General features: G+C 45.6%; 3 protein-coding genes across 3 annotated transcripts in view; all 3 read left to right on the top strand.

Annotated features, from left to right (window-relative positions):
• LOC307208942 (uncharacterized protein) overlaps positions 1 to 22,131 on the top strand; it is an 81,905-nt gene that overhangs the window by 19,481 nt on the left and 40,293 nt on the right. The gene's annotated exons all lie outside the window — the stretch shown is intronic.
• LOC307210247 (uncharacterized protein) lies at positions 6,521 to 8,381 on the top strand. The gene has a single exon (XM_079965834.1). The coding sequence runs from the start codon at positions 6,561 to 6,563 to the stop codon at positions 7,476 to 7,478; it is 918 nt and encodes a 305-aa protein (XP_079821960.1). The 5' UTR covers positions 6,521 to 6,560; the 3' UTR covers positions 7,479 to 8,381.
• On the top strand, positions 12,096 to 16,743 carry LOC307210246 (uncharacterized protein). The gene is made up of 2 exons (XM_079965833.1): positions 12,096 to 12,120; positions 14,155 to 16,743. The coding sequence occupies exon 2, from the start codon at positions 14,232 to 14,234 to the stop codon at positions 15,972 to 15,974; it is 1,743 nt and encodes a 580-aa protein (XP_079821959.1). The 5' UTR covers positions 12,096 to 12,120; positions 14,155 to 14,231; the 3' UTR covers positions 15,975 to 16,743.

Here is a 22,131-nt window from a genome sequence, read left to right as displayed (position 1 = left end):
TGATGTCGCTGCTTTTTAAGATGCTGTCCAGGTTTGTCATTGCTTTTCTCCCAAGGAGCAGGCGTCTTTTAATTTCGTGACTGCTGTCACCACCTGCAGTGATCATATAGCCCAAGAAAGTAAAATCTCTCACTTCCTCCATTTCTTACCCTTCTATTTGCCAGGAGGTGATGGACCCTCACTAACTCAGGCTGCAGGTTGCTCAGGTCAACTGCATCCAGGCCCAGCCCGGGGGGGGGGCATATGGGCAACTTGGCCAGGGCCTCCGTTTCCAAAGGGGGCCTCGGTCTGCATATTCACAATTGCAGGAGATGCTCTGTCTTTATCTGCAGGCCCAGTTGAAGCCTTGAAATAAAATTATTTGACAGCATAACTTTTGTCAAAATGATTTATATACTTATTTATAAGACTTCAGTTATACCCAGGGTAAAAAATAAAAGGCCGGGCACATTATTTCTCTGGCCTGGGCCTCTGCCTGGCTCAGCAAGGCGCTGACTGCATCCACACTGAAATGAAAAACAGAGCGTGCCTTTCTGCTCCCGGTGACTAACCAAATGCAGCAGGAGGGAGGGAGGAGCAGACAGGGGGGGAATCCACCCGTTTCTGGATGAAATATCACTTTTACCACTAAACCCTGAGCTGGAAAGAGACAAGAGCAAAAGAGCAGCTATGCCTGGCCCCAGTCAGCCTCTGGACTCCTCCAGTCCCCTAGCAGGAGATTCTTCCTGAGCCTCCCCTCTGGGAAACTGGTTTCACAAGTATTGACAGCTCCTCCTCCTCCCCCCCCCTCTTGGGTTGGAAGGTCCGTCATTAGTGCACTCATTTTACCGGGGGAATCCAGTGGGTAGTTTTTTAACGGGAGAGGGGCAGCCTGAAAGACCTAGACTGGCTCCCAGTACATTTCCAAGCACAATTCAAAGTCTTGGTGTTGACCTTTCTGTTACCATAAAGCAGCAATGCTGCAGCAAGCAAAGGCTCCAGCAGCTCAGTCAGCTGCTTGTGGCTGCAAAGCCAGACAGGATGTTTGTGACTGTTGCCATGGAAACAAAGGGGCAGTCTATTCTCCTTATTGAGCACAGGATGTGAGCTCAGTGTGTGTCATATGACCTGTACAGGATGTACATGGGTGGAGTTTCGAGTTTCTCTCTGTTTTGTTGAAGAGAGCAGACATCTTTGACTGTATGGCTACGAGAGACAGAAATAAAGACATGTAGATACATTTCTGTCTGAGTCTGATTCCCCTCCCTGGGGAGCAGGGAGGAGGAGATGCAGTGGTGTGTTTTTCTCACAGCCTGAGGAAAATCGCCGGAACGGACCTCGTGTGTTTTTCATGCCGGGAGTCGCCGGAGGGAGGTCAAAGGAATTCAGCCGGTGCCTGGACAGATAGGCACATACCTCTGACCGAGCCTGAATTCCAACACTTTCAAGCCCTAAACGGCCTCGGTCCAGTATACCTGAAGGAGCGTCTCCACCCCCATCGTTCAACCTGGACACTGAGGTCCAGCTGCAAGGGCCTTCTGGAGGTTCCCTCCCTGCTAGAAATGAGGTTACAGGGAACCAGGCAGAGGGCCTTCTCGGTGGTGGCACCCTCCCTGTGGAACGCCCTCCCACCAGATGTCAAAGAGAAAAACAACTACCTGAAGTCTTTTAATGGGGGGGGAGGGCTGGTGTTTGAAACTGGGCTTGGCTGTTAGGGGGCTTAGCTCAGCAATGCAGCAGTTGCTCTGCATGCAGAAGGACCCAGGTTGAGTGCTTGGCATGCAGAAGGAGATCCTCCCCCTCCCTTAAAAAAATGATGGTGGATGAAACTTGGCCCACTTCCCCCACTCCCCTCTGGAGTCCCCCTCCCTGCCGCCCCCAGTGAGACTCCCCGTGAGGAGGAGAGGCAGTTGGGGGGAGGGGGCCGGGTCCCCATGGAGCCCCCAGAGCAGGAGGCCAGAGGCAGCGCCGTCCCGTCTCCTTCCCCTCCGGACACAGGGAGGGGCTGCTCTAATTTCGTAGCTCTAGGGATGCGCGCGTCTCAAAAGGAACCGGAAGTGTCGCTGATAAACGCTCCGGAAGTTTCCAGACCCGGAAAAGGAGGAGGGGCGTCGCTGAAGAGCCCCCCCCCCCGTCGCCGCCGCCCCTCCTTTCTATTGCCGACAAGGAAAGCGGACTAATCTGGAGCCAGGGAGGCGGAGGACCAAGAGGTAAAGAGGGAGAGGAGGGGGGGAAATAGGGGAGGAGGGGGGATAAGGGGAGACCCCCCCGTAAGGAAAGCGCCCTCCCTGGGGCCCGTCGACAGGGGCCCCGATCCAGGCCCCGACCCAGGGGGGAAGGGGGGAGCCAACACCTGCAGGGATCTACACCTGGCAAGATCTCCTGGGCAGCAGCAGCATCACCGCCAGACTCCCCTTTCTCTTTCCTGGGGGGCCGAGAGATGCTCAGCTGCCCTGCCCCCCCCGCCTTGGCGAGAAGGGGAAGGAGGACCCCAAGCAGGGCTGGGGGTGGGGCTGAGGCCCCCCATTCTCCCGGCCTCCCCCTGGCAGGAATCCCTGGGGCGCCGCGATCCTGGCTTGGTGGGTCCCCTTTGGGGGGAGACTGGGGAGTCCATGAAAGGGTTAATGGGAGCGAGAGAGACCTGGATGGAGGACCCCCCCCCTCTCCCTCCTAGGATGGGGAGAGATTTGGCAGGAAGGCTGAGCCGGCCTCTGGGGAAAGGGGACCCTGGGGGGGGGGGCGGAGGGAGGAAGGGAGCATCCTTGGGGAGGGATCGAAGCCATCTTGGAGAAAGAGAGAGGGCCTGGGGGGCCGCCTGCCTTGACTTCTCCCTCCTGCCCAGGAATCTGCCAGGACTAGACCAGGGAGAGATCCCTGAGCAGGAGCCCCGATCCAGCCACCCTCTCCTCCCCTGAAGCTCAGTCCTTGCCCTGCCTTAGGTCCCAGATCAGGAGCTGCAGGGGGCGCTGGGGGCTGTTAGAGCGAGTCCAACCATGGGGGGAAAGAGGAAAGGGAGGAAGCCCACTTTATTATTTCCCCCCCCCCCTTTGAGGCTTCTCTCTGGGCAACTCCAGTCTCTCCCACATACCTGTGTTTCTGTGGAGAAGCATCTAAAGGGCTCCGCCCCCCCCCCCCCCAGACACCTTGCCCCAACTCCTTCTCATCTGGTTTCCATTATTCCCACTGTATCAGTTCTCTTAACTCTGTGGGATTTAAGGGATGGGGAAGATTGTTATGGAAATGGGTGGGTTCCCGTGTTCCCCCCTCAAGAGCCTTCCTCCTCCTCCTCCTCCTCCTCCTCCTTCTTCTTCTTCTTCTTCTTCTTACAGTGGTACCTCGGGTTACATATGCTTCAGGTTACATACGCTTCAGGTTACAGACTCCGCTAACCCAGGATGAGAACAGACATTGTGCTCCGGCGGCGCAGCGGCAGCCACAGGAGGCCCATTAGCTAAAGTGGGGCTTCAGGTTAATAACAGTTTCAGGTTAAGAACGGGCCACGGGAATGAAGTAAGTACTTAACCCGAGATACCACTGTACTGCAATTACAATTATTTATATTTATATTTATTTATTTAGTCTATTAGTTGCTTTCTCTTGCCCAGGGCAGCCCAAAGTGACTTACAACCAGTTGTTGTTGTTGTTATGTTCCACGGTGACACTCTTCTTTGGCATGTTTCCTATATTTTGGGGGGGAGAGAGAAGACTGTTCTCAGGGCCTGCTCCACCATGAGGGAAACTGAGGCAGCCCCCTCAGGCAGGTGATGCAGGGAGGGGCAAGGAGGGGAGGGAGCGGAGTCCCATTTGGCCAGCCCTGATTTAACCCTCTATCCTCTCATCCAGTGGAAGGTGCTGTCCCATTGCCAGTGTCCTAGACACAATGCAGCAGCCTTGGGAAGTCAATGGTGCAGGATGATTTGGGAATGTGTGCAGTTGGTTGGACTTCATCAGGAAGATGTTGGAGATCACGAAGGAAGGAGGAAACAAAATACAGATATTCAGCGATTTCAGGGGAGAGGGAAGAAGGGGAAAGTGTGTCCCCTCAGATAAGACTCCCATCCTCCCTGGCCATGGCCCATCCTTGCTTGGGCATCTGGAGGACGAGAGATGCCTCAACTCAGCATAGAAGGTTCCTCTAGGTCTCAGTGTTACTTGGGAGTTGGTGGAACTGGATCTTAAGGGTTCTTGAGACATTTCTTCAGGGATTATGATTAGTATCCAGACCCTAACACTATAAATCCAAGGTGTCCACACTGAGCAGTTTATCAACCCTGCTGGCCACTGGGGAAGACCTTCTGAAGGAAATGGTTTGCCCCCAAAGTTAATTCCTTCCTTCCTTCCTCCGCTGCTGCTGCCCACACTAAAGGAATGTCTGGATGAAATCCCAGGGATGTCTGCCTCCCATTACAAAGAGATCCAGTTGATATTCTAGATAAAAGTGTGGCTAAGATTCTGAGTCACAATCATGGCTGAGAAATACAGCCAGGGAATATGAAACTGATTTGAAGATTGGTTTCTTCTTTACACATTATTATTATTATTATTATTATTATTATAATATTACATTCAGGAGGACACACCACGGGTTTCATCTTCTTTCTTTTCTTTCCAACAATCAGTGTTATTCACCTTTAATACTCACCTTTTTCAGTGTCACACATATTTTTATCTTCTGATCTTCAAATGAAAAGAGGTATAACAATTTAATAAAGAATTCCCAGTTGGAGCAGAGCTAGAATATCCAGAAGCCCTTGGCCACCCAGGGCAAAGGAGGAAGAACAGTGAGAGAGGCCTGGACAGGGAATCTCCACTAAGATAAGCCAGTGTCAGGAGGCAGGTACGAGACCTGATGGCATATATCCAGTTACAGATAGGTAGCCGTGTTGGTCTGCCATAGTCAAAACAAAATAAAAAAATTCCTTCCAGTAGCACCTTAAAGACCAACTAAGTTAGTTCTAGGTATGAGCTTTCGTGTGCATGCCTAGAACTAACTTAGTTGGTCTTTAAGGTGCTACTGGAAGGAATTTTTTTTATTTTGTGATGGCATATAATTATTATAAATCATAATTGGGGTGGGTGTCTCAATCTGGCCTTCCCAGCGGTCAGGTTCCAGCTGCTTTCCTTCTGCATCTCCATCTCTCTCCATTCCATAATGCAAGGCTGAGAGATGGAGGTCCAACCCCAAGAACATTCTCCAACTGAGCACCAAGCCTTGTCACTAGACTTATATATGGGTCTCCCAAAATGGTCAGTATGGACTTCCTGAGGCCAAAGGGAATATGCAGGTGATGAATAAAGATCTAGAGGTTGAAGGGGACAAAATGTGTCCCAAGGGGTGGACGATTATAGTGCAGCGGATGAAGAACTTCATGATGAATTTAGGATCCTGATTAATATTGGCCAGGTTCATGGAACATAGAGCAGCTCCCGTTCCTGTGAGAAACCACTTTTTATAAAACTTAAACCCCACAGTTCAACCGTATTCTAAGATAATGCTGCTTCATTAATGCTTAATTAAGGGTTAGGAAAGGCTGATGATGCAGTACCATTAGTTAACATTATTTCATCTGTCTTTCCTAAAAATTTGGAACATATGGAGGACAGGAAAGAATGTACGAGACATCAAAATAAGAGCAGGTGCTAATTGATGTGTGTAATATTCCTTTGTTCTCTTCCTAGGTTTCCTTTCCCCCTGCTCCTCCCTGTTGAAAGAAGACAATGGAGAAGGCAGTCAAAATTCTGGAGGGCCATGTCCAATGGGAATAACAAAGAAACCATATAAATTCATGGAATGTGAAAAGAGAGAGGAGAAACAATTTGAAAGTATGGAGTGTTGGAAGAGTTTCACTGACAGTGGAACACTTGGAAAACATCAACGGACTCACACAGGAGAGAAACCATTTAAATGCATGGAGTGTGGAAAAAGCTTTGGTTGGAGTTCAAACCTTCGTATACATAAACACACTCACACGGGGGAGAAACCATATAAATGTAAGGAGTGTGGAAAGAGCTTCAGTCAGATTGGACACCTTAGAAACCATCAACGAACCCACACAGGGGAAAAACCATATAAATGTATGGAGTGTGGAAAGAGCTTCACTGATAGTGGAACATTTAGAAAACATCAACAGACACACACGGGCGAGAAACCATTCAAATGCATGGAATGTTTAAAGAGCTTCAGTCAGAGTAGATACCTTAGAATCCATCAACGGATTCACACAGGGGAGAAACCATTTAAATGTTTGGAGTGTGGAAAGAGTTTCAGTACGAATAGAAGTCTGAATATTCATAATAAAACTCACACTGGAGAAAAACCATTTGAATGTATGCTGTGTGATAAGAGCTTCACTAATAACCGAAGCCTTAGAATACATCAGCGAACTCACACAGGAGAAAAACCATATAAATGTATGGATTGTGGAAAGAGATTCAGGCACAGTGAAACTCTAAGAAAACATCAATGGACTCACACAGGGGAGAAACCATTTAAATGCATGGAATGTGGAAAGAGCTTTATTGATGGTAGAGCACTTAATATCCATCATCATACTCACACAGGGGAAAAACCATTTGAATGTATGGATTGTGGAAAAAGCTTCACTTGTAGTGGAACACTTGGACTCCATCAACGGACTCACACAGGGGAGAAACCATTTAAATGTACGGAATGTGGAAAGAGCTTCACTTCTAATGGAGCAGTAAGAAGACATCAATGGACTCACTCAAGGGAAAAACCATTAAAATGCATGGAATGTGGTAAGAGTTTTATTGAGAGGAGAGACCTGAGAACCCATTATCAAACTCACACTGGGGAGAAACCATTTAAATGCACCGAGTGCGGAAAGAGCTTCAATCGCAGTGGAACACTTAGAAAACATCAATGGACTCACACAGGGGAGAAGCCATTTAAATGTAAGGAGTGTGGAAAGGGCTTCACCAATGCTGGAAATGCTAGTAGACATCAATGGACTCACACAGGGAAGAAACCATTTAAATGCATGGAATGTGGAAAGAGCTTTATTGATGGTACAGCACTTAGTATCCATCATCAAACTCACACAGGGGAAAAACCATTTGAATGTATGGATTGTGGAAAAAGCTTCACTTGTAGTGGAACACTTAGAATCCATCAACGGACTCACACAGGGGAAAAACCATTTGAATGTATGGAATGTGGAAAGAGCTTCACTTCTAATGGAGCAGTAAGAAGACATCAATGGACTCACTCAAGGTTAAAACCATTAAAATGTATGGAATGTGGAAAGAGTTTTATTGATAGTAGAGAGCTGAAAACCCATTATCAAACTCACACTGGGGAGAAACCATTTAAATGCACCGAGTGCGGAAAGAGCTTCAATCGCAGTGGAACACTTAGAAAACATCAATGGACTCACACAGGGGAGAAACCATTTAAATGTAAGGAGTGTGGAAAGGGCTTCACCAATGCTGGAAATGTTAGAAGACATCAGCGGACTCACACAGGAGAAACCATTTAAATGTATGGAGAGTTGAAAGAGTTTCTTTCAGAGTGGAACCCTAATTTCACACACAGGAAACTTAGATGACATCAACAGACTCACTCGGGGGCAAGCAAATAAATGTATGGAGTGTGGAAAGAGCGTCAATAGAAGTGGAAACCTTAGCAAACATCAGCGAACTCAAAAAGGAAAAACCACTTGCGTATATGGAGCGTACATAGAGCTTCAGTCCTGATGTTCTTAGAAACCATCAATGGACTCGCAAGGAGGAAAAGCTATAAGAGTTGAAACCCTACAATCCACAAACTGAAAAATCTTAAATGGTTTGAATGGAAGTAGTGGGAAGTGTTTCAATTGCTTTATATATAGATAATTTTATTAATACAGTGGTACCTCGAGTTATATACGCTTCAGGTTACAGACTCTGCTAACCCAGAAATAGTGCTTCAGGTTAAGAACTTTGCTTCAGGATGAGAACAGAAACCGTGCTCCGGCGGCGGAGCAGCAGCAGGAGGCCCCATTAGCTAAAGTGGTGCTTCAGGTTAAGAACAGTTTCAGGTTAAGAACGGACCTCCGGAACGAATTAAGTACTTAACCTGAGGCACTACTGTATATAATTTTATTTTCAAATTGCGTACAAAAATGGAAGCATTCACTTCTGGGTTCTTGGCGTTTGAAAGTCCCAAACGTTCAACTTCCGAAGCGTTCTACAACCGAGATTCCACTGAGAATCCAGCAATAGTGTGTTGTCCAACAATATCCATTCTTTTAACCAACACAAAGAGGCTGCCTCGTAGGAGAAAATCTAGCAGTGCGAAGCCACCTCTATTTTTAGTATCTATCAAAATTTTATACTTTATTCTTGGTGTTTTCCCCCTGCCAGAGTAATCATGAAATATCTCTTTGCCATTCGTTAAAGAAGCTTGTATTATTTATTATTGGTATCATTTAGAATAAAAACAGTATCTTAGGTAAAACATTTCTCTTTATGGTTGAAATCCTTCGTAAAAGTGATGGTTTCATCCTCCCCTATATTTCCAAATGCTTTTAACATTTTTGGATAGTCTAATGTAATTGGAATATGTTGTAATTCAGTGTTTTTCAAATAAACCCTTATTTAGTCTCCATCTATACAATGAACTCTTTTCACCCCTCGTTATCATCCATTTTGAGTTTTGATCTGATATTGTTCTTGGCTGGATCTCTACAGTCTTTAATCCTGTAGGCAGTTCCTTCAATATCCAGATCATGTTTCTTCTTCCCGCAGAATCCTTTGAATCAGAAGAACATGTTTACTCTTGTTCTAATGGGGGTCTGAATCTCCAAGCATCTGGGTTGGCAAACTAAGGCCTGTGGGCCGGATCAGGCGCAATTGCCTTCTAGATCCGGCCTGCGGACGGTCCAGGAATCACCGCATGGATTGCCAGCACACATGTTCTTTCCCTCTCCCTCACACGGTGCCTGTTGGGATTCAGAACTTACTGGGTTAATTTTGTTCTGAGTTGTGCCTCCTATTCTGACGTTTGGAAGGAGGGAGGAGCTCTACTTGTTGTTCTCTCTTGGTCTCTGAGGGAGACGGACGCCATGAATGCTAGCAGTCCAGGAGAATCTGAGAAATACTGAGCTGTAAATATTTGCTGCAATAAAGAACTGATGAATTTGGACACACAGGTGCTTCGTGTGTTTGTCTGGATCTGAAGCAGACAGCAACGGTTTTTGATCCGCTGTGTTTTTTACTCTGCAAGGTGAAACCGGAGAGCAGAAGGTCTGCGCAGCTTGAGACCTGGGAAGTGTGCCGGACCGCATTATACTGGGGCTAATTGGGGCCATAAAGCAATTAGCTGGCCAGTGCCAATTAAGATCTTATCACAGATCGTCACAGTGCCTGCCTCAGAAGGGTGGCACTGGGAAGGGGGTGTGACGCTGGCTGCCAGCTGCTGCTGAGTTTTCCTCCTGCTCCTCCTCCCTCTCCCTCAGTCCGCCCTTCCTTCCTTTTCTGCGCACCTTCTCCGTGCCGCTTCCTCACGCACTTTCTTCGTCACCCCCTGCCTCCTTCATTCCTCCCATGGCGTTCAGGCGGTTTGTTTCAGCGGCTGCAGCTGCCGCTTGCGGGTTGGGAAGCAGCAGCAGTTGGTGGGTAAATGCTCTGGCAATGCCCCTGTTCCCCTGCCTCCGTCCGTGGCTCCGCCAGGGCTTCTGCTTCTGTCTTCACCGGCCAACGCAGCCTCCAACCTGCCCTGGCATCTGGCTGGAGAAGCCCAACTGGGGCTATTGGGACGACAACTGGGACAGGTAAAGCCAAACATCTTCAGGCCTCTTTGCGGGCGGGCCAAAATCGCTCATTTCCCCCCGAAATATAGTCCGGCCCCCAACAAGGTCTGAGGGACAATGGACTGGCCCCCTGCTGAAAAAGTTTGCTGACCCCTGATCTAGTAAATCCATTGTTGTAACCATATCAAAAAGGTATTTGGCATTTTGCCTTCTTCTGAAATACTTTCCCTCAGTGTTCTGTCATAGTCCAGTGATACTACTCCATTAAATTCACCCGTAATAATTATATTTCTGTCATAAACCTCAGACATACTTTCCTCGAGTAGTTGGAAGAAAAAGCGGCTCTGAATCTGAAAGTCCCAGTCCCAAATCTTAATCGTGCCACCCTAAGATATTATAAGCAAGCCCCACATTCCTCTTTCCACCTGCAATAGGGAGGTTAGAACAACACTTAATACCCTGGAGGGATCATATGAGCCACAATTGCTTAAAATTGCAGGGAGAGAGACAAAAACTGGATTTAAAATGACCCAACCACAAGATGAAAAGTCTCCCTGCTAAATGAGGGAAGGGGGAGGCATGGGGGGGGGCTTTTGAAGTCTCCCTGCTGGCAAGGGAATTTCAGAGCAAGGGCGCCTCTGTCTGTCTGGAATCCCTCCCTGCCTCTCAATCCAGGGGGTGGTCTTTTAATGGGGGGGGGGGCTGGTGTTTGAAGCGGGGCTTGGCTGCTAGGGGGCTGAGCTCAGCAATGCAGCAGTTGCTCTGCATGCAGAAGGACCCAGGCTGAGTGCTTGGCCTGCAGAAGGAGGCCCAGAAGGAGACCCCAGTGAGACTCCCCGTGAGGAGGAGAGGCAGTTGGGGGGAGGGGGCCGGGTCCCCATGGAGCCCCCAGAGCAGGAGGCCAGAGGCAGCGCCGTCCCGTCTCCTTCCCCTCCGGAGACAGGGAGGGGCTGCTCTAATTTCGTAGCTCTAGGGATGCGCGCGTCTCAAAAGGAACCGGAAGTGTCGCTGATAAACGCTCCGGAAGTTTCCAGACCCGGAAGAGGAGGAGGGGCGTCGCTGAAGAGCCCCCCCCCCCGTCGCCGCCGCCCCCTTTCTATTGCAGACCAGGAAAGCGGACTAATCTGGAGCCAGGGAGGCGGAGGACCAAGAGGTAAAGAGGGAGAGGAGGGGGGGAAATAGGGGAGGAGGGGGGATAAGGGGAGACCCCCCCGTAAGGAAAGCGCCCTCCCTGGGGCCCGTCGACAGGGGCCCCGATCCAGGCCCCGACCCAGGGGGGAAGGGGGGAGCCAACACCTGCAGGGATCTACACCTGGCAAGATCTCCTGGGCAGCAGCAGCATCACCGCCAGACTCCCCTTTCTCTTTCCTGGGGGGCCGAGAGATGCTCAGCTGCCCTGCCCCCCCCGCCTTGGCGAGAAGGGGAAGGAGGACCCCAAGCAGGGCTGGGGGTGGGGCTGAGGCCCCCCATTCTCCCGGCCTCCCCCTGGCAGGAATCCCTGGGGCGCCGCGATCCTGGCTTGGTGGGTCCCCTTTGGGGGGAGAAGGGTTAATGGGGGCGAGAGAGTCCTGGATGGAGGACCCCCCCCCCCGTCTCCCTCCTGGGATGGGGAGAGATTTGGCAGGAAGGCTGAGCCGGCCAGGGGGGCCTCTGGGGAAAGGGGACCCTGGGGGGGGGGGGCGGAGGGAGGAAGGGAGCATCCCTGGGGAGGGATCGAAGCCATCTTGGAGAAAGAGAGAGGGCCTGGGGGGCCGCCTGCCTTGACTTCTCCCTCCTGCCCAGGAATCTGCCAGGACTAGACCAGGGAGAGATCCCTGAGCAGGAGCCCCGATCCAGCCACCCTCTCCTCCCCTGAAGCTCAGTCCTTGCCCTGCCTTAGGTCCCAGATCAGGAGCTGCAGGGGGCGCTGGGGGCTGTTAGAGCGAGTCCAACCATGGGGGGAAAGAGGAAAGGGAGGAAGCCCATTTTATTATTTTCCCCCTTTGAGGCTTCTCTCTGGGCAACTCCAGTCTCTCCCACACATCTGTGTTTCTGTGGAGAAGCATCTAAAGGGCTCCCCCCCCCCCGACACCTGGCCCCAAATCCTTCTCATCTGGTTTCCATTATTCCCACTGTATCAGTTCTCTTAACTCTGTGGGATTTAAGGGATGGGGAAGATTGTTATGGAAATGGGTGGGTTCCCGTGTTCCCCCCTCAAGAGCCTGCCTTATTATTATTAGTACAGTGGTACCTCAGGTTACATACGCTTCAGGTTACAGACTCCGCTAACCCAGGATGAGAACAGACATTGTGCTCTGGCGGCGCAGCGGCAGCCACAGGAGGCCCATTAGCTAAAGTGGGGCTTCAGGTTAATAACAGTTTCAGGTTAAGAGCGGGCCACGGGAACGAAGTAAGTACTTAACCCGAGGTACCACTGTACGGCAATTACAATTATTTATATTTTTCTTTATTTATTTAATCTATTAGTTGCTTTCTCTTGCCCAGGGCAGCCCAAAATGACTTACAACCAGTTGTTGTTATTGTTGTTGTTATGTTCCACGGTGACACTCTTCTTTGGCATGTTTCCTATATTTTGGGGGGGAGAGAGAAGACTGTTCTCAGGGCCTGCTCCACCATGAGGGAAACTGAGGCAGCCCCCTCAGGCAGGTGATGCAGGGAGGGGCAAGGAGGGGAGGGAGCGGAGTCCCATTTGGCCAGCCCTGATTTAACCCTCTATCCTCTCATCCAGTGGAAGGTGCTGTCCCATTGCCAGTGTCCTAGACACAATGCAGCAGCCTTGGGAAGTCAGTGGTGCAGGATGATTTGGGAATGTGTGCAGTTGGTTGGACTTCATCAGGAAGATGTTGGAGATCACGAAGGAAGGAGGAAACAAAATACAGATATTCAGCGATTTCAGGGGAGGGGGAAGAAGGGGAAAGTGTGTCCCCCCCAGATAAGACTCCCATCCTCCCTGGCCATGGCCCATCCTTGCTTGGGCAGGTGGTACTTTGAGTACAACCACATCTGGAGGGCCAGAGGTGCCTCAACTCAGCATAGAAGGTTCCTCTAGGGCTCAGTGTTACTTGGGAGTTGATGGAACTGGATCTTAAGGGTTCTTGAGACATTTCTTCAGGGATTGTGATTGGTATCCAGACCCTAACACTATAAATCCAAGGTGTCCACACTGAGCAGTTTATCAACCCTGCTGGCCGCTGGGGAAGACCTTCTGAAGGAAATGGTTTGCCCCCAAAGTTAATTCCTTCCTTCCTTCCTCCGCTGCTGCTGCCCACACTAAAGGAATGTCTGGATGAAATCCCAGGGATGTCTGCCTCCCATTACAAAGAGATCTAGTTGATATTCTAGATAAAAATGTGGCTAAGATTCTGAGTCACAATCATGGCTGAGAAATACAGCCAGGGAATATGAAACTGATTTGAAGATTGGTTTCTTCTTTATACTTTATTATTATTATTATTATTATTATTATTATTATTACTATTACTATTATTATATTACGTTCAGGAGGACACACCACGGGTTTCATCTTCTTTCTTTTCTTTCCAACAATCAGTGTTATTCACCTTTAATACTCACCTTTTTCAGTGTCACACATATTTTTATCTTCTGATCTTCAAATGAAAAGAGGTATAACAATTTAATAAATAATTCCCAGTTGGAGCAGAGCTAGAATATCCAGAAGCCCTTGGCCACCCAGGGCAAAGGAGGAAGAACAGTGAGAGAGGCCTGGACAGGGAATCTCCACTAAGATAAGCCAGTGTCAGGAGGCAGGTGCGAGACCTGATGGCATATAATTATTATAAATCCTAATTGGGGTGGGTGTCTCAATCTGGCCTTCCCAGCGGTCAGGCTCCAGCTGCTTTCCTTCTGCATCTCCAGCTCTCTCCATTCAATAATGCAAGGCTGAGAGATGGAGGTCCAACTCCAAGAACATTCTCCAACTGAGCACTCCTTCAACCGACCACAAGCACCAAGCCTTGTCACTAGACTTATATATGGGTCTCCCAAAATGGTCAGTATGGACTTCCTGAGGCCAAAGGGAATATGCAGGTGATGAATAAAGATCTAGAGGTTGAAGGGGACAGAATGTGGCCCAAGGGGTGGAGGATTATAGTGCAGCGGATGAAGAACTTCATGATGAATTTAGGATCCTGATTAATATTGGCCAGGTTCATGGAACATAGAGCAGCTCCCTTTCCTGTGAGAAACCACTTTTTATAAAACGTAAACCCCACAGTTCAACCGTATTCTAAGATAATGCTGCTTCATTAATGCTTAATGATGATGCAGTACAATTAGTTAACATTATTTCATCTGTCTTTCCTAAAAATTTGGAACATATGGAGGACAGGAAAGAATGTACGAGACATCAAAATAAGAGCAGGTGCTAATTGATGTGTGTAATATTCCTTTGTTCTCTTCCTAGGTTTCCTTTCCCCCTGCTCCTCCCTGTTGAAAGAAGACAATGGAGAAGGCAGTCAAAATTCTGGAGGGCCATGTCCAATGGGAATAACAAAGAAACCATATAAATTCATGGAATGTGAAAAGAGAGAGGAGAAACAATTTGAAAGTATGGAGTGTGGGAAGAGTTTCACTGACAGTGGAACACTTGGAAAACATCAACGGACTCACACAGGAGAGAAACCATTTAAATGCATGGAGTGTGGAAAAAGCTTTGGTTGGAGTTCAAACCTTCGTATACATAAACACACTCACACGGGGGAGAAACCATATAAATGTAAGGAGTGTGGAAAGAGCTTCAGTCAGATTGGACACCTTAGAAACCATCAACGAACCCACACAGGGGAAAAACCATATAAATGTATGGAGTGTGGAAAGAGCTTCACTGATAGTGGAACACTTAGAAAACATCAACAGACACACACGTGCGGGAAACCATTCAAATGCATGGAATGTGTAAAGAGCTTCAGTCAGAGTAGCTACCTTAGAATCCATCAACGGATTCACACAGGGGAGAAATCATTTAAATGTTTGGAGTGTGGAAAGAGTTTCAGTACGAATAGAAGTCTGAATATTCATAATAAAACTCACACTGGAGAAAAACCATTTGAATGTATGCTGTGTGATAAGAGCTTCACTAATAACCGAAGCCTTAGAATACATCAGCGAACTCACACGGGAGAAAAACCATATAAATGTATGGATTGTGGAAAGAGATTCAGGCACAGTGAAACACTAAGAAAACATCAATGGATTCACACAGGGGAGAAACCATTTAAATGCATGGAATGTGGAAAGAGCTTTATTGATGGTAGAGCACTTAATATCCATCATCATACTCACACAGGGGAAAAACCATTTGAATGTATGGATTGTGGAAAAAGCTTCACTTGTAGTGGAACACTTAGACTACATCAACGGACTCACACAGGGGAGAAACCATTTAAATGTACGGAATGTGGAAAGAGCTTCACTTCTAATAGAGCAGTAAAAAGACATCAATGGACTCACTCAAGGGAAAAACCATTAAAATGCATGGAATGTGGAAAGAGTTTTATTGAGAGTAGAGACCTGAGAAGCCATTATCGAACTCACACTGGGGAGAAACCATTTAAATGCACCGAGTGCGGAAAGAGCTTCAATCGCAGTGGAACACTTAGAAAACATCAATGGACTCACACAGGGGAGAAACCATTTAAATGCACCGAGTGCGGAAAGGGCTTCACCAATGCTGGAAATGTTAGAAGACATCAATGGACTCACACAGGGGAGAAACCATTTAAATGCATGGAATGTGGAAAGAGCTTTATTGCTGGTACAGCACTTAGTATCCATCATCAAACTCACACAGGGGAAAAACCATTTGAATGTATGGATTGTGGAAAAAGCTTCACTTGTAGTGGAACACTTAGAATCCATCAACGGACTCACACAGGGGAAAAACCATTTGAATGTATGGAATGTGGAAAGAGCTTCACTTCTAATGGAGCAGTAAGAAGACATCAACGGACTCACTCAAGGTTAAAACCATTAAAATGCATGGAATGTGGAAAGAGTTTTATTAATAGTAGAGAGCTGAGAACCCATTATCAAATTCACACTGGGGAGAAACCATTTAAATGCACCGAGTGCGGAAAGAGCTTCAATCGCAGTGGAACACTTAGAAAACATCAATGGACTCACACAGGGGAGAAACCATTTAAATGTAAGGAGTGTGGAAAGGGCTTCACCAATGCTGGAAATGTTAGAAGACATCAGCGGACTCACACAGGAGAAACCATTTAAATGTATGGAGAGTTGAAAGAGTTTCTTTCAGAGTGGAACCCTAATTTCACACACAGGAAACTTAGACGACATCAACAGACTCACTCGGGGACAAGCAAATAAATGTATGGAGTGTGGAAAGAGCGTCAATAGAAGTGGAAACCTTAGCAAACATCAGTGAACTCAAAAAGGAAAAACCACTTGCGTATATGGAGCGTACATAGAGCTTCAGTCCTGATGTTCTTAGAAACCATCAATGGACTCACAAGGAGGAAAAGCTTTAAGAGTTGAAACCCTACAATCCACAAACTGAAAAATCTTAAATGGTTTGAATGGAAGGAGTGGGAAGTGTTTCAATTGCTTTATATATAGATAAATTTATTAATACAGTGGTACCTCGGGTTATATACGCTTCAGGTTACAGACTCTGCTAACCCAGAAATAGTGCTTCAGGTTAAGAACTTTGCTTCAGGATGAGAACAGAAACCGTGCTCCGGCGGCGGAGCAGCAGCAGGAGGCCCCATTAGTTAAAGTGGTGCTTCAGGTTAAGAACAGTTTCAGGTTAAGAACGGACCTCCGGAACGAATTAAGTACTTAACCTGAGGCACCACTGTATATAATTTTATTTACAAATTGCGTTCAAAAATGGAAGCATTCACTTCTGGGTTCTTGGCGTTTGAAAGCCCCAAACGTTCAACTTCCGAAGCGTTCTACAACCGAGATTCCACTGAGAATCCAGCAATACTGTGTTGTCCAACGATATCCATTCTTTTTTTTTCTTTTTTTTTTAATAAAATTTTTATTGATTTCCAATTTTTAACAAACACAAAAACAACATAAAAACAAACACACAAAAAAATAAAATCATAATTTCTTTACCTTATTTCCATAAACCTCTTTTCCCGGACTTCCCCATACCTTCCCCTTTTTGCATCCTTTTATTTTTAACAATTATTCAACAACCCTTTTAGCCAATTAAATATAAATTCATTCTCCCTTTCAATTTCACCTAAATCAAACAAAATTTACTGCTGTAATTCTACGTCTTCCTTTCCCTTAGCATTTTAGCACTCCTCAATTTTATAGTAACTCTTAAGGTATATTTTAAACTTCTTCCAGTCTTCTTCCACAGTCTCTTTCTCTTGGCCACGGATTCTGCCGGTCATTTCTGCCAGTCCCATAAAATCGATCACTTTCGCCTGCCATTCCTCCAGCGTGGGTAGCTCTTGTGTCTTCCAATACTTTGCTAGGAGAATCCTTGCTGCCGTAGTAGCGTACAAAAAGAAATTTTTATCCTTCCTCGGCACCAGCTGGCCGACCATACCCAAGAGAAATGCCTCTGGTTTCTTATGAAAGGTGCATTTAAGTACTTTCTTAATCTCATTATAAATCATTTCCCAGAAGGCCTTAATCTTTGGGCAGGTCCACCAAAGGTGGAAGAAAGTACCTTCAGTCTCTTTACATTTCCAACATTTATTATTGGGCAAATGATAAATCTTCGCGAGCTTGACTGGGGTCATGTACCACCTGTAAATCATTTTCATAATGTTTTCTCGTAAGGCATTGCATGCCGTGAATTTAATACCTGTGGTCCATAACTGCTCCCAGTCAGCAAACAAAATGTCATGACCTATGTCCTGTGCCCATCTAATCATAGCTGGCTTCACTGTCTCATCTATTGTATTCCACTTCAACAGCAAGTTATACATACTTGATAAATTCTTAGTATTGGGTTCTAACAGTTCTGTTTCTAATTTCGATTTCTCCACCTGGAAACCAATTTTCCTGTCTTGTTTGTAGGCCTCCATTATTTGAAAATAATGGAGCCAATCCCGTACCTTGGACTTTATTTTCTCATAACTTTGTAATTTGAATTCACCACCTTCTTGTTCTAAAATTTCAGAATATTTCGGCCAATTAGTTCTCATATTGAGTTTCTTTACCTCCTTGGCCTCCATTGGTGAAAGCCACCTGGGAGTTTTATTTTCCAACAAATCTTTGTACCGAATCCAAACATTGTATAGTGCTTTCCTAACAATGTGATTTTTAAAACCCTTGTACACTTTAACCTTGTCATACCAGATATATGCGTGCCAACCAAAGTTATTGTCAAATCCTTCCAAATCTAGAATGTCTGCATTTTCAAGAAGTAGCCAGTCTTTTAGCCAGCAGAAAGCTGCCGATTCATAGTACAGTCTTAAGTCCGGCAGGGCAAACCCCCCTCTTTCTTTAGAATCAGTAAGTATCTTAAACTTAATTCTGGGCTTTTTGCCCTGCCAGACAAATTTAGATATATCTTTCTGCCACTTCTTGAAGCAGTCCATTTTATCAACTATTTGTAATGTCTGAAACAAAAATAACATTCTAGGCAATACATTCATTTTGATTACTGCAATTTGACCTAACAAGGAAAGCTTCAGGTTCGACCATATTTCTAAGTCTTTCTTTATCTCTGTCCAGCACTTATCATAATTATCCTTAAATAGGTTTACATTCTTAGATGTCATGTTGATCCCCAGGTATTTTACACTCTTTGCCACCACTAACCCAGTTTCCTCTTGGAATCTCTCTCTTTCAACATTCGTTAAGTTTTTTTCCAGTACCTTAGTTTTTTGTTTATTCAACTTAAATCCTGCGACCTGGCCAAATACTTGAATTAGTTCTAGAGCTCTTTTGGTACTAGTGTCTGGCTCTTGCAGGGTCAATACTAAGTCATCTGCAAAGGCCTTCAATTTGTAATGTCTGGCTCCGACCTGGATCCCTTTTACCAGCTGGTCCCCCCTAATCATATTTAACAAAACCTCCAGGACCGATATAAAAAGTAATGGAGATATTGGGCACCCCTGCCGTGTCCCTTTTTCAATAGGTAGTTCATCCATGACCATATTATTTACAATTAACTTTGCCTTTTGCTCAGAATAGATTGCACTTATACCATTTTCAAACTTTTGGCCTACCCCCATCCCATGGAGATTCTTCTTCATAAATTTCCAAGATATATTGTCAAAGGCTTTCTCCGCGTCCACAAAAATTAAAACTGCCTTTGTATTAATGTTCACTGTCAACATTTCTATAATGTCTATATTCCTTACATTGGTAGATATATGTCTACCCGGGAGAAAGCCTGCCTGATCTTTGTGAATCTCCTCCATCAACACCTTCTTCAATCTTTTTGCCAAAATGTCTGCAAAAATTTTGTAATCCACATTGAGTAGTGATATAGGGCGGTAGTTCTTGATCTGTTTTTTGTCAATCTCAGTCTTTGGTATAAGTGTAATAAAAGCTTCTTTCCACGTCTCGGGTGCCCTTTTCCCCTCTAATATTTCGTTACAAACCTCCTTAAGCGGCTGTATTATCCAGTCCTTCAAAGCTTTGTAGTATCTGGAGGTTAATCCATCTGGCCCTGGAGATTTCCCCAATTGCATATTTTGAATGGCACCCTCTATTTCTTGTTCAGTTATTTTCTCGTTTAAGAACAACATACTTTGTTGCGAAATTTTTTGTAATCCATATTTCTTGAAAAATTCTTCCATTTCTCTTTCGTTTTCCGGCCCTTGTGCGTATAGTCTTCTGAAATAACTCTGAAAGCAATTGCTGATCTCATTTGGTTTAGAAATGTTCTTTCCATCTACCTCCAAACTTGTGACTGTGTTCAGTTTCTGTCTCTTCTTCAATTGCCATGATAGGAGTTTTCCACATTTATCTGTCGATTTAAATGTCTTTTGCCTCATTCGCTTAATTTTCCATTCAATCTCCTGGTTCATCAATTCCATATATTGCTTCTGATACAGTTTAATTTCTCTCAAGATCTCATGTGACTTTGGTTTAGATCTCAATTTCTTTTCACTATCTTTTATCTTTTCCAGAATTTTATCTTTCTTCTCATGCTGTTTCCTCCTTTTTAAGGAATTCTGTTGTATCAGGAAGCCCCTCATCACGGCCTTGCTTGCGTCCCAGATCACTCGTTTCTCCACTTCTGTCCTCAGATTTATCTCAAAATAATCCTTCAAAGTCTTTTGGGCCTTTTGGTAAACCTCTGGATCTCTAAATAAGGTCATTCATTCTCCATCTAAAGGAACCAGCTGTTGTTATTTTCATTTCCATCTTTACCGCATTATGGTCGGAGCATGTCTTTGGGCAGATTTCCACTTTTTTTTATCTTTGGAGCCATTCCACTAGTAATCCATATTTGATCTATTCTTGTCCAGGTCATCTGTGATTCCGAAAAGAATGTTCCCTCCCTCTCGAGAGGATTTCTTGTTCTCCAGATGTCAATCAGGTCCAAGTTGTCAGTCATTTCGAAGAAAGTCTTAGGTAATCTCCCGTCCTTGGAGATCACCTGTCTTTGTGCTTTGTCCATATTTGTAGAGACAACGCCGTTCATATCCCCTAAAAGGATCACCTTACAGTCCAAATAGTCCATTAATGTCTCATGCAGTTTCTTGTAAAATTCTGCCTTCCCTTCATTCGGTGCATAAATTCCAAATATCAAAATTTTTCTCCTTGAATCTGTATCTCAATTGCCAAAATTTTTCCATGTTCATCTTTGAAAACCTGTTTTGGAGCCAATTTCTCTTTTGCATAAATCACCACTCCTCTTTTCTTAACTTTATCTGATGAAATAAATTCTTGTCCCAATCTTTTATTTATAAGTAATCTTCTATGTGCCCTTGTCACGTGGGTTTCTTGTAAACAAATCAGATCCAATTGTTCTCTTTTCAAAATATGAAAAACCTCACGCCTTTTCCTGGGAAGGTTCAGTCCATTACAATTCCAAGTTAAGAATCGCAGAGACATTGTTAGTTAGTTACCTCCAACTGCACCCTGCAGCTGTTCTTCATCCGTTGGTGATTTAAGTCCAAATGTCAAGTTCCCCAAATCTGTATCCGCTGTTGAATTTAACACTCCTTTCACCAGGTCCTCTCCGTACCTGTCCAAAAATTGTTCTTTATCTTGTACTGTCCTTATTTTAATTTTCTTTCCTCTGAAATTAAAAGACAGGCCCTGTGGAAATTCCCACCTGAACGGTATGTTGTTCTTCTTCAGCAGGTCAACCAAGGTCTTGAACTGGGTTCTCACCTCCAGAAAGTATTTTGGGATATCCCTGTAGATTTGCACAGAGACGTTTTGAATCTGAAGTGTCTTCTGGTAGTGCAAACTTAATATCTTGTCTCTTTCCTCTTTAGATCTCAATGTTATCAAGCAGTCCCTTGGAATCTTCCTGCCTTGCCTTCTACCCAATCTGAAGGCAGTTGTTATCTCAAATTCTTTTTCCTCTTGGTTCACCTGCCAAAATTCTGAAATTTCTTTTGTGAGAAAGTCCACGAGGCTGTCCCCTTCACTTTCTGGAACAAGCCTAAGTCTCAGGTTCTTCTCCTTACGTTGCATATCCCATAAAGACAGGGTCGCCTCATGTTGGTCCAACCTCCTGCAAACCGGTACTAAATATTCCTGTGTAGATTCCGCTGTGGATTTAGCCTCTTCCACAATCTTCCTAATTGTGGCGTTCTCCTCGACCAATTTGTGTATAATCTCTGTGTTAGATGTCACGCTCTTAGTGTTCAAGTCTAATTTTGCCGTTAAATCTGCCAATTGCTTGGTGTTTTCTGTACTCTGTTTATTCAACTTTTCTAGAGATTCATTTATCTTCAATAATGCCTGCGTCACTGACTCCATGAATGCACTTATTCCTTTTTCCTGTCCGCCTGGGCCTGTTGGCAATAGTCCTGATAAAGAGCCCCTTTTCTTTTGTGCTGCTTTAGCCTTAGATCTTGTTGCTATCTCATCTGCAGGGCCACTCATGTCCCAAGGTCGTTCTCACAGGAACAGGTCTTGAATGGAAAAATCCAGTGACTTTGTTTTTAACAGTCAGTGTTGCAACTGTTGCCTTCAGCCCTCTAGAGGGAGCCAAGATATCCAATAGGCAGAGAAACAAAGAATCCAACAGTCCTCAGAGGGAAAAAGTTACTAAGAAACGTATTTCAGTCTTTTTAGTTGCAACAATATTATTTCTACAGAGTCTCAGAAAATTGTATCTAATAAAGTCCCCACTTTGCAACACATCTGACAGTTTCCCTGTCAAAGTGCTTCACCCAGACAGTCCGTTCCCAGAGTCAGAGCCTGCAGTAAATTGTCCCTTTAAAACTTTTCCCGCAGGTTTCCTTCTCTTCTTCCCCCC

This window comes from Podarcis cretensis, assembly GCF_951804945.1.
Source record: "Podarcis cretensis genome assembly, chromosome: 2".
In the NCBI taxonomy this organism is placed as follows: domain Eukaryota; kingdom Metazoa; phylum Chordata; class Lepidosauria; order Squamata; family Lacertidae; genus Podarcis; species Podarcis cretensis.
Note: the sequence above shows the minus strand (reverse complement) of the source record. Positions and strands in the feature narration are given on the sequence as shown.